Source organism: Lycorma delicatula, chromosome 3 (assembly GCF_047948215.1).
Source record: "Lycorma delicatula isolate Av1 chromosome 3, ASM4794821v1, whole genome shotgun sequence".
Classification (NCBI taxonomy): Eukaryota; Metazoa; Arthropoda; class Insecta; order Hemiptera; family Fulgoridae; genus Lycorma; species Lycorma delicatula.
Genome location: NC_134457.1, coordinates 159,818,586 through 159,841,792, shown reverse-complemented (window position 1 = coordinate 159,841,792; position 23,207 = coordinate 159,818,586). Strand labels below are relative to the sequence as shown.

The following is a 23,207-nucleotide window of genomic DNA, read 5'->3' as shown; positions in this document are numbered from 1 at the left end:
ACATTTACGTACTTATACTGTATACTTACTTCTACTGTTGAGCTAAGGAAGAAAACAATATAAATAGAAATAAAATATTGAACTAGTCACAATAGAAAATAAAAAAGATTAAAAAAATAAGGTTTTTTTGGTCCTTCAAGAAATATTATAAGGCTGGAAAAAGAACTGTTTTCTCAAAACAAAGAGTTACTTGTGGTAATGAAATTGGTGTATTATGGTTTCTTCCTCTCAATTTTATCAATTCATCCACTGCACATTGTATTTGTAATAAAAATGAGTTCAAAGCACCATTTCTGGTATTGTATACTCCTAAAAATGAAGGACACAAAAGTAATTAGTGCAAGCAGACAGTCGTGGAAGAGGTTTAAGAATGATGTGTCTTCCCATTTAGTAATTGAGATACTTAATTTTTCTACAGGTCTATCTCAGAAAATAATATATTGTTCATAATACTCAGGAGACCAGAGTCTACTGGATACGAGTAACTTTATTTTACTGATTGTGGCAAAAACATTGTAAAAATGTTGACCAGAACACTATGTTTAATTCTAAATTGGGTATACTTATTGGAGCTGTATTGGATATATTGGTTAAGGAAATGCTCTGTTCCACTTGTGCCGTCAGGTGCTGCTACCTAGCAAGGGCTACAGGCCCCACGGCAAGTTTGGTTAGGCAATCTGATCATGCCACGTCCTACATCATAATGCTGCAGGGAGTGGTCATTATGAGGTAGCTACTTTTTTCATTTGGAGCTCGAATACTGCAAGGAGCAGTTGTGTTGCACATTAAGTCCAGATGGATGTGTTCGGATGAACGCTTATTTTACTTTTATAGTTGCATGTTATTAAGCCATGACGCATAACTTGACATATAATTAAACTGAATAACATATATGTTTTATTAAGTTTAATTATATGTTATCAAAATGTCAAGACGACAAAAAATCAAATAACAATTCAACAAGCAACAAGGCGTTTCAATTCATCACCTATGAATATACAGTTCAACCTTGCTCAAAATCTACTACAATGTATTAACGGTCTTTAGGCGAGATCCTTCATAACAGGAAAGAAATGTAAATAATTAATAAATCAAACGTTACAAGTATGAGAAATGTATAATATAATTTGCTTCTTTCATGTCTAAAATTATTTCCAAGTCTCTTGTTCCTTTCCTATCTAATCGTATTGAAAAATAATCTAGATTAAAACTATTTAGACATTACAGTTAGTTAAAAGTTTATAATGAATCAGTTTTAGTGATCATATAATTATTAATAAAAAAAAAAATAGATCTTTCATCTGATATTTCCACAGATATTTGGAAATTTGCAAATGAAATCTCTAATTATGGTAAATGTCTGCCCTATTCAAATAACAATAAGCTAAGACATAAAAACTATTTCTGAAGTAATCCATATCACATTTAATGATAAAAAAAAAATTAAGATCTTTTTTGTGAGTGGCTATCTGTTTTCAAGGAATCTGGTAATAATTTTTCATTCAAATTTTTCCATGCCAGTCATACGTATAGGGTTTTTAAAGTTCTTATATCCTATGTCCAAAAATGATACTGACCAAAAGCTAGAATTCAAGTAGTTGGAATAGTGTCTAATCTTGGTTACTCAAGAAATACAAGGAACCACTTTTAAGACAATTAATCATTCTAATTAATTGTTTAAATGGTGATATTTTCACTGAAAATAAAATATTTCTATGGCTAGATATCTTTTTAAAAATGATAGAAAAGCTAATCTATATCAGGATAATAAAACACTTCCAGGCTCTTTTTAATAACTCTCAATATAGTTTCTGCTAGGGACGTTCCACTGAAGAAGATATCATGAATTCTGTAAAAAAATTTATTTGTTTAAATAAACTAAATGCAACTCAGGTGATGCTACTTTGTAACACCATGCAGAGATTGAACAAGAGAATAATAAAATTCTTAATGTTACATCTTATATAAAATGATCACACTGATACAGTTTGCATAAAAGTTCCTTTTTTTTAAATAGATTGGCTACTTTTTATAATGTTAACAAACTTTGTGATTCAGTTTATCATTTATGCTGTGGCTTAGAGACATAGGGGTTCTGATGCAGCAAAATAAACTTATTGGATATTTGTTGACATGAAAATGTTATTCAGAGAATGTAAATATTGACTTTTTTATTCTGTATTTTTATAGTCCTGTTGTTTACATTCATAAATCATCATATTTATTCTGAAAAGTTATTTTATCTCACTGGTGTGAAAACTCCATAACTAGGTTTTAGGTTTAAAAATAAATAAATAAAAATGGAAATATATAAATATATATATATATATATATCAATGTTATTTGGTATTTTAATAATTACCGGAAAGGATCTAAACTCTTAAAAACAATTTAAGTTTTTTAAAAAGGAACCTAAATAAATAATTTCTGATTAGCAGAACTTTTTATTAAAAAGAATGTTATTTTTCTATAACTTTTATGTCATCTAATACCAGTTACATAATTCAGCTTAAGGAACTATAAATATAAACATATACATTACTAATTTTAGGTCAGTAATGTATTGCCAAAAAAATGATAAATAATTTTACAAACAAAAAATAAATATTGTTATTGTCATTTACAAATACATGGCAAGAAATACTACCTGGATGATTATAAGTAATGTTTCCTGCACTACAAAAGAAATAAGATAAATTTACTATATTCATATTTATTATCTCAATTATTTAACTCCAATATTGGCAATTCATTAGAGATAAGAATTAATCACAATTAATTAGTCTTAACAATACGTAATCAAAGGAAAATGAAGATAATTACCTGAACTAAAAATTCTTCGGCTTTGGACAGTGCTTCTTCTAAATTCTGACGGTCAGGATGACCTGGGGGTGTGTGTTCAAGAATCTGTGAACAAATAAAAAAATAATAAATGGCTGAATTGAATATAATAATCACATTAAATTCACATCAGTTTTAATAAATATTTTTATGTCTACTATCAACTGAGTGGTGAATTACTTAATTGACAAAAATTCTTCCTCAAAGATACTGTACAAGTTCTGATCAAAAAGTAACAAGAATTTTTAAATTGTGCGCACTGGATCTTGTCAACTGAGTTGATTTTATTTCTATACTGGTTTCCGTGACTAATTTTCAACCAACTACAACTCTTAGTTTGTATTTCAGGAGTGAAAAACAAGATACTTTACTGTTTGGCGATTTTTTGTGTGGCAAAATGTCGAACTTGAGAATGTCTAAAACTTTGTATTAAAAATGAAATTAAATGCACCAAAGACTTTGTTAAAGAAAGCCTTTGAAGCCTTTGGCAGCAATGTTATATCACAACCACGAGTTTGTGAGTGGTACAAATACTTTCAAAAACATTTTGAAAACATCAACGTTGACGTGAAGTCTGGGCATCCTAGCAAATCAATCATTGATGAAAATGTCAAAAAAGTTAAAGGGATTGTGCTTGGTAATCACAGAACCATTAGAGAGGTTGCCTAGGAATAAGAATTTCGTATGCCTCATGCAAAGTGATTTTTATTACTATTTTGAACATGGAGGAACAAATAGAAGCCAAATTTAATCTGAAACTGCAAAATTTTCAACAAAAACAGCACTGCTTAACTATTGCTGAACAAATACTTACTGATGACACTGATGATTAGACTTAATTAATGTGTCATAACTTTTTTCCTGGGCAGACAACAAAGTGTTGTCATCTATCCGAACACGATATTTATATAATGAATAAATAAATAAATATTAAAAATTAACAATTAAAAACTAAAACCCAGTAATATAAAAACACAGCATAATGGAATACACCAATGACGTATGCTAAAAGCAAAATAAAACCACAATGAAATATTACATTGGCATTCTATATTAAAACAATAAAATTACCATCTGCCATACGCCAAATGGCATAAACAGCTGAAACATACTGCAGTAAAAATCAAATTTTTGAATATAAATGGATGGCATTAAGAAATTCTAAAATATTTAAAACATTGTGTCCTTGTTCCTTAAGATATTTTGGAAGTAAGCCCCTACTTTAAACTTTCAATGCAATACTGCATAACAGACACAATCCACAAGGATGTGTTGTACAGTTTGTTGGCAGTCACAGTAAACAAAAACACAACTCAATTCTGAGTTGTGAGATATCCATGAGTGAGTCTAGTGTGCCCTATTCACAAATGGCAAATAATAACCTCCTCTTGACGGTTATTCTTGCATGAGGAGATACACAGTGATACAGTATTCTTAACAGGATAAATTTATTGTTGATGGCAGCATTCCATTCACTCTGCCACTCATCACTGATCACCAGAAAACATACAAGATCATCAGAAACAACATGATTGGAGGCTGGGAAAAAAGCCTCTTTTGTCACACTGTAAGTGCGTTCATGGACTGAAATTCCAATATGGCTGGGGTGTAGAGACAGGTTTCATCCATGTTGTTTAAAATTCATTATTAATGAAAATGATTAAAAGTAGGACTTTTAACATTTTAAAATCTTTCGGATAGCTCCGTTTGGCTGTACTTGGCTACGCTTGGATTCACACATTCTTGACAAATACACAACTCCGTTAGGATGCACTCAACTCCTAACAATTCAGTGGCTCTATACAGTTCACACTGCTCCTGACAGATTGACAGCTCCACAATACTATATAAGTAGGTCATGCTCTGTCGTCAGACCAGTCTTTGATCAGTCTCCAAGGACTCAACATGCAATAATTACATGAAGTTACATATAGATTTACAAGTTTAATAATGTTATATATATATATGTATGACCAATTAAAATCTATATATAAACACTACAACATAAACGCTTAATTTATTTAAAAGAATCAGCGAACTTCGACAAGGAATCCAGCAGAAGCTTACAGTTGAATTACGTTGAGTCATTTGAGAAATAACACACTGAATCTCACAGACAACAGGGTGTCTGGAGGACATGTCACTAATCACCTGCAAGGCATATGAAATCTGAACAGACAAGTATGTGTCGAAATGTAGGGCTAATTATATTTAAGGCCTTACTCATAGCATACAGCTCTGCAACGAAAATACTGATGATGCTAGGAAGGCCAAAAATGTGTTTTACCACAAAAGCACAACTAACAGAATTAATGTTTTTAGAGTTGTCTATAAACTATAGCTTCAGGATTCATGCGACTTATAAATAATATAAACTTTTTCTCATAATACAACCTGATTTGTATTCTTTTATGATATACTCTTTATCATCCCAATGGAGGTTTTTTGAAGAGCTAAGACCACAAAAAGTATATCAAGTCTGGTTAAATGTGAAGGTCCTTCTTATCATTTTCTTTGACTACAATATAATTGTTCTCACAAATTCCTACTGCATGGTTGTACAATCAACAAGGAAGTTTTACGCTTAGAGTTTTATCTAGAAGTTTTATGCAATTTGTGTGAGGCAATCTGGAGAAAATGATCCAAACTTTGGAGAGACAACTTGTGGATTTTGCACCATGACAATACTTTGGCGCTTCTTATCCAACAATGCTACATCGTTACTTGTCCAATAGTTCTTGGCCAAACATAACACCATTGTGATGCCACACCCTATTCTCCAGATATGACTTCCAGTGACTTTTTCTTATTTCCCAAACTTAAAATGACATTCAAAGGGCAATGTTTTCCAACAGTATATGAAATAAAGGTGAAATTGCAAGGTGAGCTCAAGGTGATACCCAAAGAGGCATTTGACCAGTTTTTTCAAACTGGAACCTATGTTGGCATTAGTATATAATATCATAGGGGACTACTTTGAAGGGCACAGAATACACATTGAATAAATACTTTTGGAGAAGATTAAAAATTCTTGTTACTTTTTTTATCAAACTTCATATCTTTCATGACCTCTTGCAAATCATGTAACTTCTCATCATTCACTCTTCAGGCATCCTTTGGAATATAGAGACCATATCTTGGTTTCCTTATGGATCAAATAATTAATAGCGCAAGCAGTTAATTTATAAGGGTGTTCTAGAAAACTATATAATCAACTGTCAGCAAAGCATTGAATTCTTTCAAAAAACTTATATCATAGAGTTTTCAGAACCTTAACCAACTCCTTTTATGAATCTTAATCAACTTTTATGAACAGGATTATATTTCGCTAGATGCCAATGCATAAGGGATTGTTTGGTTAGCTGGCATTTCTCCCGCCACCACCCCATTCGGTCGCCCTAGAGCACAGACCAACTGTACCGTGCCAAAAAACGGCTACTGTGCCTCGAAACAGATTTGCGACCTCGTTACCTAAACGCTCCTAATGAGCTCCTATCTTGCGTGAGCGGTTAAGCTGAGCGCCATACAGCACCCGCCTATGTGTCCCTAGCGCTCACTTGTCACATTAAAACTAAATCGGGGAGGCGCACCCCTTGTTACAATTTAAAACTATGAAAGTTACAAAGTAAAAGACGGCAATTTAAGCCGCCACGCCTCGGTCGCTGCTTGCCAGCTAGTGTCTGTCCACCATTTAAAGCGCTTGGAGCTTTATTGGCTGATGGCAGCCATTAATTCTAGGAAGGTTTTCCACCGACACGCCACAGGAATCAATAAATCCCAATTAAATTAACAAACTACCGATGACGGTTGAACATCGCAACCTCTTCGAGGAACTCCCACACGGTCCAACAATGCGGCTCACGCCACATTTACTCGCCGTTTATGAGCAGCCAGTTTTTCCCCTGACCTCTAAGTTCCAGGGTGGCCCGGTCTCTGGCCCCCCCAAGAGCATGGCAGTTGAATATTAGATGTTCGTTCGACTGGACCTACCCACAGACGCACAACTCATCAGCCGCTAGGCGAAACCTGAACAGATATTGCATCAAATTCACGTGGTTGGTGAGCACTTGGGCACCCGCCGCCCTTAAAAATGAACTTGAGGCATATCATCCCCCCCAGATCCTGTATAAATCTATACAGAGATTTTCCCTTAGTCGTGGTGTGCCATTCATGCTGCCATGCCTCCATCGCGAGGCCCCAAAGCCTCTTCCGCAGGCGGGAAATGGACAACTGTTCGAAATTTAGACCCGGTGCATTGTGATAGTCGTTCCGTTCCGGTTCTAGCTCGGTCCGAAACCGCATCCCAAATACCTCGGTTTCCCGACCTCTTCGCAACTTCCACATGGCTGCTCGAACTTTCACCACTAAATCGATTGGGAGAGCCTTTCCCAATACGGTAGTAGCCTCATAGGAGGTTGTTTTAAAAACACCAGTGCATACAATTAAGGCTCTGCGCTGGGCACTCCTTAAATTTAGAAGCAGTGCTCTATTTCTATCCAACCTATGCGCCCAAACTGGCGCCGCGTATGCGATCATACTCTCGAAGACACCTCGGTACACCAAGTACATTTGGCGACCGTACAGCCCGTAGTCTTTCCGAGCAATCCTTCTAAGTTTGTGCATCACAGAGACAGCGTCCGCCGCAACTTGTTTGATGTGGTTGCTAAAAAGCAACTTATCATCAAACAAAACACCTAGGTACTTATGAACCCTTACTCGGCTGATTACACAGCCTTTATACTTAATGTGGGGGTTTCGACTGCATGATAATTTGTCTTTAAATTTTGCATGTACATCCAGCCTTCGGCGGTTGACAAGGCCGCCTGCGCTCTACTTTCCAGCTGTGGTCGTGAATTTCCACGAACTAAAAGGAGACAGTCATCGGCGAAAGCCTGGGCCGTGACTCCTTCTGGGAATGTCAACCCCAGAAATCCGTCGAACACCAGGTTCCACAGCAGGGGACCGAGAACGGAACCCTGCGGGCTTCCCCTGGTGACGGATTTTTCCACAACTAGGTGCGCATCTTTAAACAGGGCCGTACGGTTAGACAAATAGTCTCGTACCACGGCCTGTATGGCTTCGGGAACATCGCGGCGTTCCAAAGCATAGAGGACAGAACTCCAACACAAGGAAGGAAATGCTGCCTCTATATCAATAAAAATAGCCAAAACATATTTGCAGTAGGCGCTTTCCACCTCGGTAAGAGCATTTAAGATGCAATCTTCGGTGCCAACCCCTTTCATGAAGTCATATTGGCCTCGATTTAGAATACAGCTCATATCGATGCCTTCTTCGAGCCGTTCCACAACCAGCCTTTCAAGCAACTTGCTGAGAACCGGCAAGAGGCTGATGGGTCGATAACTGCCGACCTTACCAGGATCCTTTCCAGGTTTCAGGAGTACCCTTACCAAAGCCACCTTCCAGCAAGCCGGAAAGCAGCCCCAGCTTAGGCACCCCGTGAACAGTCTGCCCAGTGGCTCTCTTATGACAGGCAATAAATGATGGAAAATATCCGGGTCAAGTTGGTCAATCCCCGGTGCCTTCTTTAGTGCCATTCGAGAAACCACTCGGTCTATATCTTCGGGTTCCACGGTCCGAACGCCAGGGAATGGTGTTTCACCCGCCCTAACGCCGATTTCCGCTTCCCCCTCCGGAGCATCTGGAAACAGAGTATCCAGGAACGCCCGGTAAGTCGCCACAGATGTTAAAGTGTGGTCACGACCACCTAACCCGCACCGAACACTGGACAACACGTGCAATGGCTTCGGTTGGTAACAGGTCTTCGCGAGCTGCCACGGATCGCGCTGCAATTCCCGCATGGAGTCCCAATTCCAAAACTTGAGTTTGGCTTCCTTGATGGCGTGAACATATGTATAACGGGCACGCCGGTAGATCCGAAGACGCTCAGCGTGCACGTGGTTAACGATGGTCCCCGCTGGGGAGCAACGCTGGTACCTTATCCGCGCGGACCTCACTCTTGCGCGCAGCACGCTAAGGTCAGAGGACCACCATTTCTTGCCGGGCCTCCGTCTGCCTTCCACAGACGACCCCCCGGAAAATGGGGTCATGACGGCTCCAGGCACGCTCAGATCAGCGGACTGGCTGCTTGTGACGGGTCCGTCCATTGGCCTAGGCCGCCGTAGGACCTCGTCGCAACAAGTCTTGATGGCCCGGCCGATTAGCTCCGCCATCAATTCCACCTCCTCCCTAGACTCCATGCTCCACTGCAATCCCTGCAATGCAGCATCGCATACCCGCCTCAGCCTGTGTCGATCCAGGCCCCTTAGGTTGCAGCGACCTGGATTTGGTGCCCTTGGACCGCCTCCGTAAGCAATTTCATAGGTTATAAGCCTATGATCGCTCACACTGGCCTCGGGCCAGACAGTCCAACTACCTATCCTTCGAAGCAAGTCACCCGTCACCAAGGTGACGTCTATGTAACTTTCCCCCAGTTCACTGGAGAAAGTTGGTGGCTGCTCCAGCGAGGATTTCAGGCTCCTCCACCCGCGTTGCCTTGGCATATCATACACCAATATCTGCGGCTTCCGCTCGGCTAGTAGCTGAGCCTTCAGCCCGTTCTTAACAAGAACTTCGGCCTCCAGCAGTTGTTTCGCCTGCCGCTTATTTATTACCTCCAGGACTACACCATGATCCCTGGTTTTCGTGACTCGGGAAATCTGGAACTTTTCCTTCCTCGGGTCCAGGATCTTTTTAAGGGTTAGCTCCGTCATAGCCGACGAAGCCCCCTGACCAGGCTTAATTGGGACCACCTTTACAGTGGCCCGCTTAATTTTGGCCGGCGCCTGTGCTGGCGGCGGCGGACCTACCCGCTTAGGCGCAGGCGCGGCAGTTACAGAGGCGAAGGAGATAGGCTTTTTTACCTTCTCCTCCACTCTCTTTATTGACTTGTGGAGCTCGCCCAAAGCCTCACCCGTTACAGGCTTGAAGCTTCGAACTCCTTCCACAACCCGGTCCACCTTGCCGGATAGTCGACTGACGACCGAATCCAATGCAAGGTTTGCACCCTGGAGGCCCTCGCACTTTAATGCCAGTCCGGTTACCAACAACGTGCATTCACTCAAATAAGAGTCGACTAATTGGCGTAATTCCACCGCGACTCTAGATTCCTTCTTTGAGGAGATTTTGGCCCACTCAGCCCTCATCTCCTCAATTCGTTTCACACTTCCAGCCCCCGAGGCCTCCCGCCTTTCGACAGGCTTAACCTCCGGAGCCTTGGGTCCGGGAACGGATTTGGCGTCTCCGCTTTCCTCCTTCCCGGACTTCGTAGGGCGCCGCACTTCTGACCTGGCGCCCCCCTCTTTGCCTGGTCCTCGCTGGACGGGCCCGGCTTTCGCCTTCACCGGACAGCTCGGAACCGCGGTTTCGGGCAGGATTTCCTGCAATGCCGCTGCGCTCGGACGCTCCACTGCCCGAGGGGCTTCCGTGACCTCCTTATCGGAGGACCGGGGCCTCGGCGGCGACCTGCCGAGTGACCTCCTCGGCAAGAAGGGGTCACCGGAGACCAGGTCCTTGGCCAGACCGACCAAGGCATCCATGCAACCTCCCCCGGGTTGCTCCATCGCTGATTCTAACACTACACCAACTGTGTTGCCAGACACTACAATCACAGTTTGTTTGAAACTATCACCTATCACTAGTCCTGGGTGAGCGTCAAACCTCTTATACCCCGATGGACCGTCTGTTCGGCAGCCCAATCGAGGAGTCGAAGTATGTAACACTCCTACCACCGGCTAGGTCGGAGCGGAAACCGCTTCTCGAACCTGCCAGAGGATCTGAAAAATTTCTGGCCTCACCAACTACGAAAACGGGGACACGTTGTTTCAAAGGAAACGTCCTTGTTTAGCCGACAGCAGCACTACTGCAACACACTACGCTGCCACTTGGTGCATAAGGGATGGCAAAAAATACCTGAAGACCAGCTCGTGAGGTATAGATTTGAAAGATCAATGGGATAATCAATATTCAGACAAATTGCACTGTAGCCAAGTAGATTAAGGAGAAATTTAAATTTCAAGATTTAAGGACTAGATTCCTTTAAGGACGAGATTAGGTAAGGTACAAAATTATGATGGGAATTCTATTAAAAAAAATTAAAACTTTGCATAAATTAAATATGACATAATTATAATGGTTACAGGGTTACAGGGCTACAGGTGGCAAGAATTTCTCTGCTGCATTATATGCAAGTGATGACTGCTGTGGTGAACTACTCTCTTGATGAAAAATTCATAGTTCATTCTTATTCTTTTGCACCACAGTTCAGACTACAGAGAAATACTTTTTTCAAATATGTGCTGGTTAATATAAAAGAAAGAATGTTAAGTCTAGAGGCCAAAATTTTATGCTTGTGCTTTTAGCTGGATCAAAAATATTTTGGTTTTATTATCATGTATATAGTTTTATTATCTTTTTGTTGACAGTCAGTTTATTCATGGCATAATCTGACTGAAGACTGTCAGTATACAAATCACAGGACTATCCTTCTTGTCCGATTGCTACCATATTTAATAAATTTGATATTCACTGTTTAATGTGAATGAAATCTGTGTCATCCAAAACAATTTATCCTGGGAAAAGAAGATATTAACCCAGAAAGTTAGAATATTAATATAAAACTTTATAACTATTATAAGCTACCGCCGAAGCAGCTGATCTAAATACAAACCTACAAGTGAACGCCATTAGAATGAAGCGTCTGCTTCAGGTCACTGTCTGCAGCATATACTTGCTGAATTTAAATTGGAAGGGGGATGACATAGCATGATTAATTTCTCAGCTTCCCCCACCTGTATTACTGGTGGGTGATTTTAATGTTCATAATTCTCTTTGGGGATTGGATTGAGTAGATCCCTGTGGAAGAGAATTGGAAAGGTTCCTGATGAATTCTGATCTTATTCTTTTAAAAGATGGATCGGAACTTTTTTCAATGGCAGTGATAGATCAATGTCCTGTATAGATCTAACACTCATAAGTGGATCGATAGCACCGAGGTACACCTTCCATGTTTTAGAGGCTCTGCATGCAAGCGATCATTTCCCAGTGCAAATTGTAACTGATGTTACAAGAAAAACATATCCCATCTCTAAGAGATGGTTGTTTGATAAGACAGATTGGACGAGCGTCACAGCTAGGAAGATACTCCCCGAAACAACTGGAGTTATCGGAGCCAATGTCGACACTTTAACTAATGTGATACTTGAATTGGCATCGAGATATATTCCCAAAACATCTGGGAAACTTACGAAGCGACCTGTTCCGTATTGGAACGATGAAATAAGTGAAGCTATAAAAAGAAAGAAAAGAGCGTATAACACCTTTAAGAAACGTCCCAATATAGATAATCTAATTGGCTTCAAAAAAATACAGGGTGTATGCAAAACGACTTATGATAGATTCAAAGAAACAATCTTGGCAGCAATATGTCATCCATTGACAGAACTACTACTGCATCAGATGTTTGGACGAAAGTGAAGGCGATTTGTGGGCGTAAAAACTTTGCTCCCATAACTAGCCTTCAAGATAAAGATGAAATTAAGGACACTCCAAACGAAATTGCATAGTTATTAGCCAATCACTTCGAGAAGGCAAACAAAACGGCTAACTATGATGAAGATTTTTGGACGAAAAAAAGCAGAACTTGCAGGTCTACTAAATTTCAGAACCGAAATTTACTCATACAATGTACCCTTTAAAATGGAAGAATTCGTGAAAGCGTTGGAGAAAGCAGGCAACACAGCTGCTGGTCTGGATGAAATCCATTATAATATGATCAGGCAGCTTAATACCAGTGCAAAATGCAGATTGCTAGAATTATATAATCAGATATGGCGGGATGTAATGTACCCGCAGCAGTGGAAAAAGCACATATTGTTCCAGTACCAAAGAAAGATAAAAATTTGACAGATCCCAATAGCTTCCATCCTATTTCTTTGATGTGCGCTATGGGAAAAATACTTGAAAAAATGATAAATAATCTACTCGTTTGGCTTTTAAAAAAAGAAAACCTGATATCTGCACATTAAGCAGGTTTTCTACAATACCATTCTACCACTGATAAAATGATCAACTTAGAGAACATTATACACAACAGCTTTATTACAAGGAAACACTGTGTCGGAGTCTTCTTTGATCTTCAGAAGGCTTTCGATATGACCTGGCGATATGGAATAATGCTCCAGATACATGAATGGGGCATTTGTGGCAATCTGCCAGTTTTGCTCAGCAACTATATGAATGACCGTACTTTCAAGTACGTGTCAACAATGAATATTCATCTTAAATAACCTTAGAAAATGGCATACCACAAGTTTCACCATTGAACAGTACCTTGTTTATGATCGTCATAAATAAATTGATATTAGCTATTCCAGTAGAAATCAGCAAAAGCGTCTATGTTGATGATTTGGCACCAGAAAAAACATGCTGTGTACACTTCTGTAGGAAGAGAATTCCTCACCAAAGTCCTATTTTGACAATCCAATACAATATAAAGATAATGTGAGATTTTTAAGACTGGTATTGGATAAATCCCTTACGTGAGGATTACATATACATGACTTGAGTGATAGATGCAAAAAAAGCCCTAAACATTATCAAATGTTTATCAAACATCAATTGGGGCTCAGATAAAGAAATATTATTGAGACTATATAAGGCAATGGTTCAATCAAAACTAGACTACGGATGCATTGTATATTCATCCTATAACTAGGAAGTCGCATTTAAGAAAGTTAAGACATAATTCATAATAGCGGAATAAGATAGGCGACAGACGCTTTTCGCACAAGTCTGGCGACTAGTGTTCGAAGCCAGAATAATGCCACTACATTATAGAAGAGAGATCCCACTGCTAAGATATGCAGCAAACATATGGCTTTCCCTGCTCATATAAATAATAAACTTTTTAACAACCATCCTTTGGCTGCATTATATGAACATCGTGCTACCTCTTCCAGACCAGCTTGAATTAGGAACCACGAATTAACAAGAAAATACAATATTGCTATTCCAGAAACATTAGCAATTTCTACAAGAGAAATACCGCCATGGATTTTGGCAGCGGTAAATACAAGGTTGGATCTCTCTCAGGAAGAAATAAAAAAGACGCCAGCAGTGATCATCCAACAGGAATTTTTATCAACCATCAGTAGTTACGAAGAACATATTAGAATTTATACTGACAGTTCTAAAACCGAACATGGTGTTGGATGCTCCATATAAGTAAATGGAGAAGCCCACTTTTGGAAACTGTCAGATATGGGCAGTGTTTATACGGCAGAACTTACTGCCATACAGCAAGCTCTTCGGTACACAGAACACTATTGCGAAGAGAGAGTGCTAATATGTTCTGAATTACCTAGTGCACTTGTTGCAATTCAGAATAAGAACATTAAGGATGTCCTAATTGCAAACATCCTGTCCATTTTGTATGCTCTAAATCAACAAGGACAGCGATGCGTATTTGTATGGACTCCAGGGCATGCTGGTATTGCAGGTAATGAAAGCGCAGACGAAGCTGCCAGAAAGGCGACAGTCTGCGATAACTTGGATGTAATTCCTGTATGGGTGGCAGATGTTAAAAACTATATAACTAACATAATAAGAAACAAGTGGAATACTGATTGGAGAAGTTTAAATACAAAATTAAACTTGGTCAAAACTTCTCCGTATAAATGGAAAAGCGACATGAAGTTGACTCACGAGAACAAGTGGCTGTGACCAGATTTAGAACCGGTAACACACGAATAACAAATTCATATTTGTTAACCGGCGAAGAAAGACCAAATGCTTACTTTTCCAAAATGTTTTAGTTTGGGTATCATCAAGCTTTTGGCAGAACTTGATGTATTAATGTTGTTCATTGCATTCCACCATTATAGACAAATTAAAAATGCAATAAGCACCTGTAAGTCTAACACACACAATAGCACTTAACATCTATGAGTTCTATGAGGTAACAAAAAAAATGCAAGTGTGCAGTAGGTGCTGAACTCTACTTAGTTCTAGCACAATAATTTGTAAAAACACATAATATTCTCATTAAGAACAGTAATAACCCTCTTAGTACCAAACGTTTTTGTGATTACCTTGCAAAAATTGCCAGGGGTGTTTTTATATGACATACATGTTTAGACAAAAATATTCATATCTTGAGTAAATTTTAAGATAGGGTTCTAAACTTTATATTAATTTATTCAGAATAGACCAAAGAATTCCCATATTCTGTTGGACGTGCAAATATTTTCAAAGAAAAATATTCTACTTATGGAGAATTTAGTTTTTTCCATTTTCAGTCATAACCAGTCCACTAGAAAAAAAATGTTTTTTACCTATGCATAACTTTTCAGTTGTGTATATGTATAAGTACATTGTGAATGTGATCTAAATTGCCTTCTCATTATAACACAAAGACATGTACATATAAATGTTAAAATTAAAAGTACTAATAGTTATTTGGTGTAAAAAATAAAAAAAAACTGCACAGTTAAAACAAACAGAACACAAATGACAATATGACTTTAAACAAATAAGCAAGGCCAAGACAACTTACAGAGCTGCCAAAGTGGGATTTAATTATGTTTTTTTTAACTAAACTGCATACATATGCTTTTAAAATTAAATTTATCTTTAACAAAGAAATTTCTACAACATATGATATTTCTAAAGATTTAGTTTGTATTTTTAATTTAAAAAAATCATTTTTTGAAACGCCTGTTCAAATAGACGCTGGAAATTTTCACATAATTTACAGACGTCTGCTCAGATGCTGGCACTAAAAGAGTTAAAATAATCAAGCTCAAAAATGGAAGGAATGACAGGAATAAAAGAAGACAAAAAATACCAATATTCATAAAACAAAATATACAAAAATTACCTTTTTAATTAGTAAAGGATATTTTGTTATGCGCTGCATTGGTTTAACTAGAAATGAACTTAGAGGTAACCCTTTAGTGCGAGGATCAGCTTGGCATTTTTTTGTAAGCTGTCTGAAGTCAAATGAATCTTCAGTTAACTTTTGAAGCAATGCTGCTGCAGACAGCTGACAACTGCAGAATCGGACATACACTGTCATTCTTGGCAACTAATAAAAAAAAAAAAAGGAACATTAAATAATTTCACTTACTAACATGTAAAAATGATAATACAAATATGAAATCAATCATAACAAAGGTAAATGCTGTTTGTAGGTGCTACGATCATAATGATTGTAACCACCAACCTGATATCAGTTTCTAAAAATAACTTAGTCATTCTCAAGAATAATCAGCATATCATGCAAAGTTTACTAGGAAACGTGAGGATTCCCATGTCTTTTTCACTGAGCTGAGTGTAATTCAGCAAACCAAGCCTGTCAAGATGCATATAATATTCAATCGTTCAAACAATCACGCTTCATTACAGACATGTTGATTTTATCTGCATATTAATATGATACCTTTTTATATCAAATTTCCAGAAGAAAAAATAGTTTCTGATAAATACTAATTTATATACAACACATGCATCAAGAAAATTCTACACAGTAAAAAAAGAATATTTTTAAAACAATTCATTTTTAAAACAACATGGAATAATACTTTTCGATCTTTTTATAGCTATCAGTGGTCACAGCTGGCACTATACCTGTTGCAGAAATGTTAAATGCTGAACAAACAGTTTCAAAAAGTTCAAAAAGATCCTCCAGAAGCATAATTATGTATATCTTGAAAGTGAATCATTTAAAATTAAAATTGGTTTGATAATTGGAGTTTTGTGATGTACTTTCCATCTTAGGGCTTCAGATCTTACATGGACTGTTCATGTTGATACAGAAATGGTTAGTCTAATAACTGTTAGGTTATGATAAAGATATTAATTCCACCATAATAATCTAAATCTTAAAGTGACTTCAGCTGCTGTTATCTTTTTTCCTTGCTATATTTTCATTTTTGAAGGATAATAAGAGCTTTCCCTGACGTAAAAGACTTGGATCAGGAATGAACAAGTCATGGACATTGATCATCATTACAAAACAGAGAGTGAAGAGACATTATTATTATAAAGTTTTCCTACCACCATTTGACTTGATCTCTCTGCAGCTGAATTTTACAACCTGAAATTTGAAGGATAGGAAATTGTGACTCAATGAGCCAATGCTCAAGGATGAAGCAAGATAAGAGTGAAAGTAATTAATTTATTTTGCATTAAATATGTAAAAAATCGTTTAAATAATATTTTTATGATATATATGAAAAATAATCTATTAACTATAATCACTGTGTTAGTGTGAGACATCCATATTTTGATAGTTTTTCATTTATGTTCTGGTTCTTGTACATATTTTCACATTAGCAGGATTTTACACAATAAAATAAATAAAATACAATGAACTATAAAAAAATACTTCAACACAGAACATAGAATTATGTCAATGGATCCAAAAATGAATTAAGACATATTTGAATGAAGAAAGAAAGATAAAAAGAAGTAGGGAGCATTTGAGAAGTAAAAAAGATAACCCAGACGAACAAACAATGATGAGGACAGTATGTAATATAAGCAAAGAAAATGGATTAGTTGATACTGTACATCTGATAAAAGATGTGGAGGCAGTATAGAAATAAAAATAGGAAGGGAATGTAGAAGACTGTAAATAAATATATCTATACTAAAACACTAGGTTAGAATGGCAAGAGGTAGATGTCATAAAGAGCTGGCACTACCAACTATATGACAGAATGCCAACTACTACTACTACTACTACTACTACTACTACATGATAGTGTAATGTAAAAATACTATGACAAAAAAATTTGGGCCATAATTATTTTGAATTTTTTCTAATGGTGGTTGAGGGGAAAGCAGCAATGCCAACCATCCTGTAGAAAAATTTAAATTCAAGGTGTATATTTCCTAGGTATAGATGTTTATCTTTTAGGTGAGAAAGAGGTGTATTTCTCTCTTTTATATCACAGGAATAAATCATTACAAATAAAAACTTACATTTTCACATAAGATGTCACCAATCATTCTAATTACACCACTTTCACTCATGTCTCGTCGAACCCGCAATGACCTGTAAAATTATTCAAATAAATTTAAATACCTATACCAGTTACATTAATTTACAAAACATGTACCAATTATACAAAGATTTAATGAAATTAATCTGTGTTCTAAAAAAAATTAAAAATGTTACAAATGCATTAAAAATAATATATTAAATTAATAGTAAAAAATAATAAACCAACAACAAAATAAAAACGTACTTCATACATTTACATTTCCTTTCATTCTTCTTTTAGTATATTATTATTTATGTTTTGAAGAAGGCAAACATTTTCATTTATCCTTTGAGTTCTTTTGCTTTTCTATGGAAAGTTAGACAATTTGTCTAAATACTTAATTTTGTTTTTTTGCCTCTGATGGATTTATGAACATTTAATATTTCTGTACATTACATCATTTTCTGGACAACTCATGCTCATGCTCGTTTATTTAATAAATATCATGTTTTTTAAATAGAAGGAAGAGACAATTCTTTTTCATTTAAAAATTTGTTTCTGGGAGTACCATTTTTAATTTTATCTTTGTAAGATTTGTTTTCAGTTGCAAAAAAAAATTTGATAAAACTTTGTGTTTGGCTAATATCATGGATATCATTATACAAACACGTTATATAATATTTTTTTATTAAATAATACAAAAATATTAACCAGCATGAATTCCTGATGTTTGTTATCAGTGAAAGAATGAATGAAATGAGTCAAGAAAAGAAATTATGCCAAATGAAAGAGACAATATTCTGTTTATATTTTAATATACAAGTATGGTTAAAATACACTGTAATGCATTAAAAGAAGTGTTACTATTTTTGTAAATATCAAAGTGCTTAAAGCTAATAAAATCTTGGTTTTTATGGATTATATGTCAAATTTTTGTTGTTGTGGTTAACGTCTTCATTTGTGTATCTTGTTTCTATGAGGTGGTTTTAAAAACTGATTCTGCAGTTGTATGTAGAAGCTATGGGGGTTCCTTGTATCTATGGGTAAATATGCATTTAGCCTGTTTTACATATCTAATAGAATCACTGCAGTTTAACTTATTTACACCTGTGTTGCTATATTTATTGGTTTTTATTAGTTTGCTCTCTGATCTTGTTTATTGTTTTAAATGAGACAAAGAAACAATTTTTTTTAATTGGTTATCTTATATCAGTATTTGACTACTGGTTAATGTTTGCAAGTATTTTGTTTTTTCTTATGTTTTCTTTACTTCAATAATTATTTTCTTTTAATGTATTTTGTATTTTAGCAGCTTTTGTCTATTGAAGTAAGTAAGTAGCTATTTAATCTATAAACAGCTTCTATCTACAAAAATATAATAAAATCATCCTCATCATAATCTGTATTGCAGTAATACACATGTAATAAACTTTACTAATACTATCATTAAAAATATTTTAATAAATTACAACTACCAATAGCAAAATGAATTATAAATATATATACCTGAGAAACATGAAGTTGCAAACAATAATTTCTCTCCAATTAACAAATATCTTAGTTACTTGTTCAGGCGAAATTATTTTGCTATCTATTAAAGGCTTCTCGAATACCTAAACATCCAATAAATAAACATGAACTCTCTACAATAAATCAATGACAAAACGATCTCAAAAATGTTGTATTTTTAAAAGATTTTTATAACTTAAAACACTTTAACAGTTAAAATTTTAATAAAAAGCATAAAAATAAATAAATGAATATTGATAACTGTTAATATAATACTATTCATAACATTATGATTACAATATAATAAATTATATCCCTTGCTACCAACAATGGTCTCGCTACAGATGGAAAATCTGCTGAAGTAATATTTTGTGAACAATAATACATGAAGTAATGATAAAATGAACATTATTCCAGAGATATTCAATAGATCAATTCTTAAATAGATTACTTAAACAAGGATGACAGCAGGCCTCCCAAAGGTAAGTGAGAGAATGTTGCTGTTACGTATCTGCTTGCACTTACATATCTTAAACTTAGAAAAGGAAGATGACAGGAGGCATTGGAGTACACTTCAAGCTGAGAACTAAAACTGAGAAAAATGAACAGAAACCAAGCAAGGAAGGTCACATGTATAAGAGATGATTTTAAGCATAGGAGTGTGAGGATAGAGTGATGGAATGCAACTATGATAATTCAGATGCTTAAAAAAACGGTGCGAAAAGGTTAATAATTAGAGGTTGTTGGAAAAATACTAAAATGAACATGTGAGGAGGCGAGATAGAAAGAGAAATAGAGTCAGGAGAAGGGTGATTTTAAAGTGGATACATCTAACAAGTGGAAAGGGGCAATAGATGGAGATAAAGTGTTGCCAGATCAAACGGTAACTAAACTGGGTTCAGATTATGTATGCTGTATTTACACTTCAGAAAATATTAATCACTGCTTCAAAATTTAGATTTTGCACTTTTAAACTTCATAAAAAAATAATCTCTTAAATAAATAAAACAAGAATTTTTAAATATTATAATTATATAAATAGATTAAAGCTTTAGAAGACCAAAACAAAATAACTAATTTGGCCTGATATAAAAACCAGATATTACGATACAACATTCAATAGTAGTTATATTTCTTGAAAGTGACTTTTGAAAATATAATTTTTCTGATAATGAAATATCATCAATAGAAAAATCAAAATGATGTAGACTAGAGGGAAATATTTGATAAACGAAGGAAACAAAATATGAAATGTAAATAAAGGCAAACATAAAAATAGCAAAGGATAAAGAATCCTGTAAACCCAATTTAATAGCTTATGTCATATTGCAAATTTGTAGAATAAAAATCTGATTTTATTTTTAACAAAAAAAAAATCTGAATAAATTGTTTACTTACATCATGAACTACAGACATGTCATCAATGTATGCTTGCTCTGTGCTGATAAGCTCTTTTATTGCTTGTTGACGTTTCTTTTCTTCACGACTTAAACTGATGTTGGAAACTGGGCTTTCAGCTGAACATAAAATACAACATATATAAATTTTTACATTAAAAAAATTATTTGCAGATAAAAAATCATAAATGAAAAGGAATAAAACTTTTTAAAGAAAAATTTAGTAAGAGAGAGATATAATTAGCAAAGGCTAATAAATAGAATAAATTGCAGGCTTAATTTGCAATTTTTTCATTGCCTTACATAATAAAAGTTGGTCATTAGTACATAAATAAATATTCTTTGTTTCAATATCAGTTTAAATAATGTATTTTATGAAGAGAAAAAAAGTTGTGATGCTTCAAAATTGTTTCTGATGGATATAGTGACAAATTGTTTCCAACATAAGATATAGTAGTAATTTTGTTAATTAAATAAAAAATAAAACTGAATCTAAAAAATAATGCAAAAAAATGTTTAATTATTATTTAAAATCTGAATTAAATTATAAACTAAACAAGTACAAACAACCTACTACCTTTAATTTTTAATGAATTCAAAAAAATCAATAACAGAGTAAGTGAATAGTACTGTTTGAAAAATAATATTGTTGTTGGATTAATTGTTTTTAAAATTTATTTCAACTTTTTAATTTTATAACTTGAAAATGTACAACTGTTATCCACGTGAAAAAAAACTGTTTGCCAAAAATAAAAAAGAGAACTCATGTCTATTAAACATAAGAAATGGAACAAAGAGAAATGCTGCTAACTGCTACCAAGCATGAGCATAAGGTAAGGTCCGTGTGGAAACTGTAAACATGTATTTATTATTTTTTTAGTCTTACAATAAATTTTCTTTACACGAGAGTAAGTCAATTATTATCCACAATTTAGTAATATTTTTGTTTATGTTGGTAGTTCTGTTGTGTTGCGTAGGTGACGCATGCATGGTTTAATTGTTGTTATGTCTGTGCAGGTTTGATGCTGCTAGGTTAGTTCCATGATTGCTGCCCTGCTATTAACCATGGCTGCTTCGCTTTCTGTTTGCACCAAAGAAGATCAATGTTCAGTGATCTGTTTTTGTGGTCGGAAGGTGTATCAGGGGCCGAAATTCATCGAAGACTTTCGGTACAGTACAGGAACAGTGTGTTGCTGCAACGGAGTGTCTACGAATGTATTGAAAAATTAAAAAATGGTCGCGAAGTGTTACGCACAATGTAGGAGCCGGATGGCCAGTTACAGCCACAAAGCGTGCACGTGACATGGTTTTCTAAGACAGATGAGTAACTATTGATGAAGTGGCACATCATCTGCAAATTAGTCACGGTTCTGCCTATGAATTCATCCTCAACAGACTTGGGTTTCATAAAGTCTGTGCAAGATGGGCCCCAAAACAACTCATACAGTTGCATAAACAAACACGCTTGAACATCTGCCAAAAACATTTGGATTGCTATGGTAACAAACAGGACATCTTCTTAGACAGAAACATCACTGGTGATGAAACATGGATCCATCACAAGCCGGAGAGTAAACAGCAGAGTATGGAATGAAAACATCCAAATTCGCCCCGTAAAAAAAGTTCAAGACCCAACCATCCGCAGGAAAACTGATGCTTACGGTTTTTTTGGGACTCACAAGGCCCAGTACTGGAACATAATGAGGAAAGGGGCACGATAACAAACGGTGTGCGTCACAGTGAGATGCTTACTGTAGATTTTGGTGGTGAAGCAAACACCGAGGATTACTGTCGAAAGGTGTTGTGTTGTTGCAAGACAATACCCATCCACATACTGCTGAAATGCTCCAGAAACTCAACTTGGAATTATTGGCTCATCCTCTGTATAGTCCTGATGTTGCCCTTTCTGACTACCACTTGTTTGGTCCACTCAAAGAGGCATTAAGGGGCCGTCGATATACCTCGGACAAAACAGTGAAAGAAGCAGTATATTCCTGGCTCGCAGCTCAACCGAAAACCTTAATTTATAAGGGGATCAGGAAGCTTGTGCAATGATGGACCAAGTGTGTTGAAATGCAAGTGTGTTGAAAAATGATGTACATCTAAGTTTCCTATTTGTATTGCAATAAAATTTATAACTACATTGCGGATAATAATTGACTTACCCTCATATTATAAAGAAAATTATAATATTTAATTTTCTTATAATTATAACTTATAATAATTCTATTATTAAGTGTCACGTGAAAACACTTTGAACGTCTTCAGCTATAGCAATTCAAGTAATGATGATGACAAATAAATAAAAAAATCCTCAAGCTATTTCTCTGACCATGAAATTTTTAATTGATAATAATTTTTAATAATGTTATCTGAAAGAAACTTTAGTATAGAACCAACAGAGGAATTTCCTCTAAAAAAATAAAAATAAAAATTATTGCATTTAATCATGAGA

The 23,207-nt window shown here is 35.8% G+C and overlaps 1 protein-coding gene across 3 annotated transcripts in view; it reads right to left on the bottom strand.

The window, feature by feature from the left end:
• The window catches only part of Dap160 (dynamin associated protein 160), a 238,769-nt gene that overhangs the window by 34,760 nt on the left and 180,802 nt on the right, over positions 1–23,207 (bottom strand). For all 3 annotated transcript variants that reach the window (XM_075360884.1, XM_075360885.1, XM_075360886.1), the window contains 5 exons: positions 20,754–20,872; positions 19,353–19,459; positions 17,845–17,917; positions 15,737–15,943; positions 2,824–2,907 (listed from right to left, as the gene is read on the bottom strand). In XM_075360884.1, the coding sequence (XP_075216999.1) occupies positions 2,824–2,907; positions 15,737–15,943; positions 17,845–17,917; positions 19,353–19,459; positions 20,754–20,872 (590 nt within the window). The remainder of the gene's footprint in view (positions 1–2,823; positions 2,908–15,736; positions 15,944–17,844; positions 17,918–19,352; positions 19,460–20,753; positions 20,873–23,207) is intronic.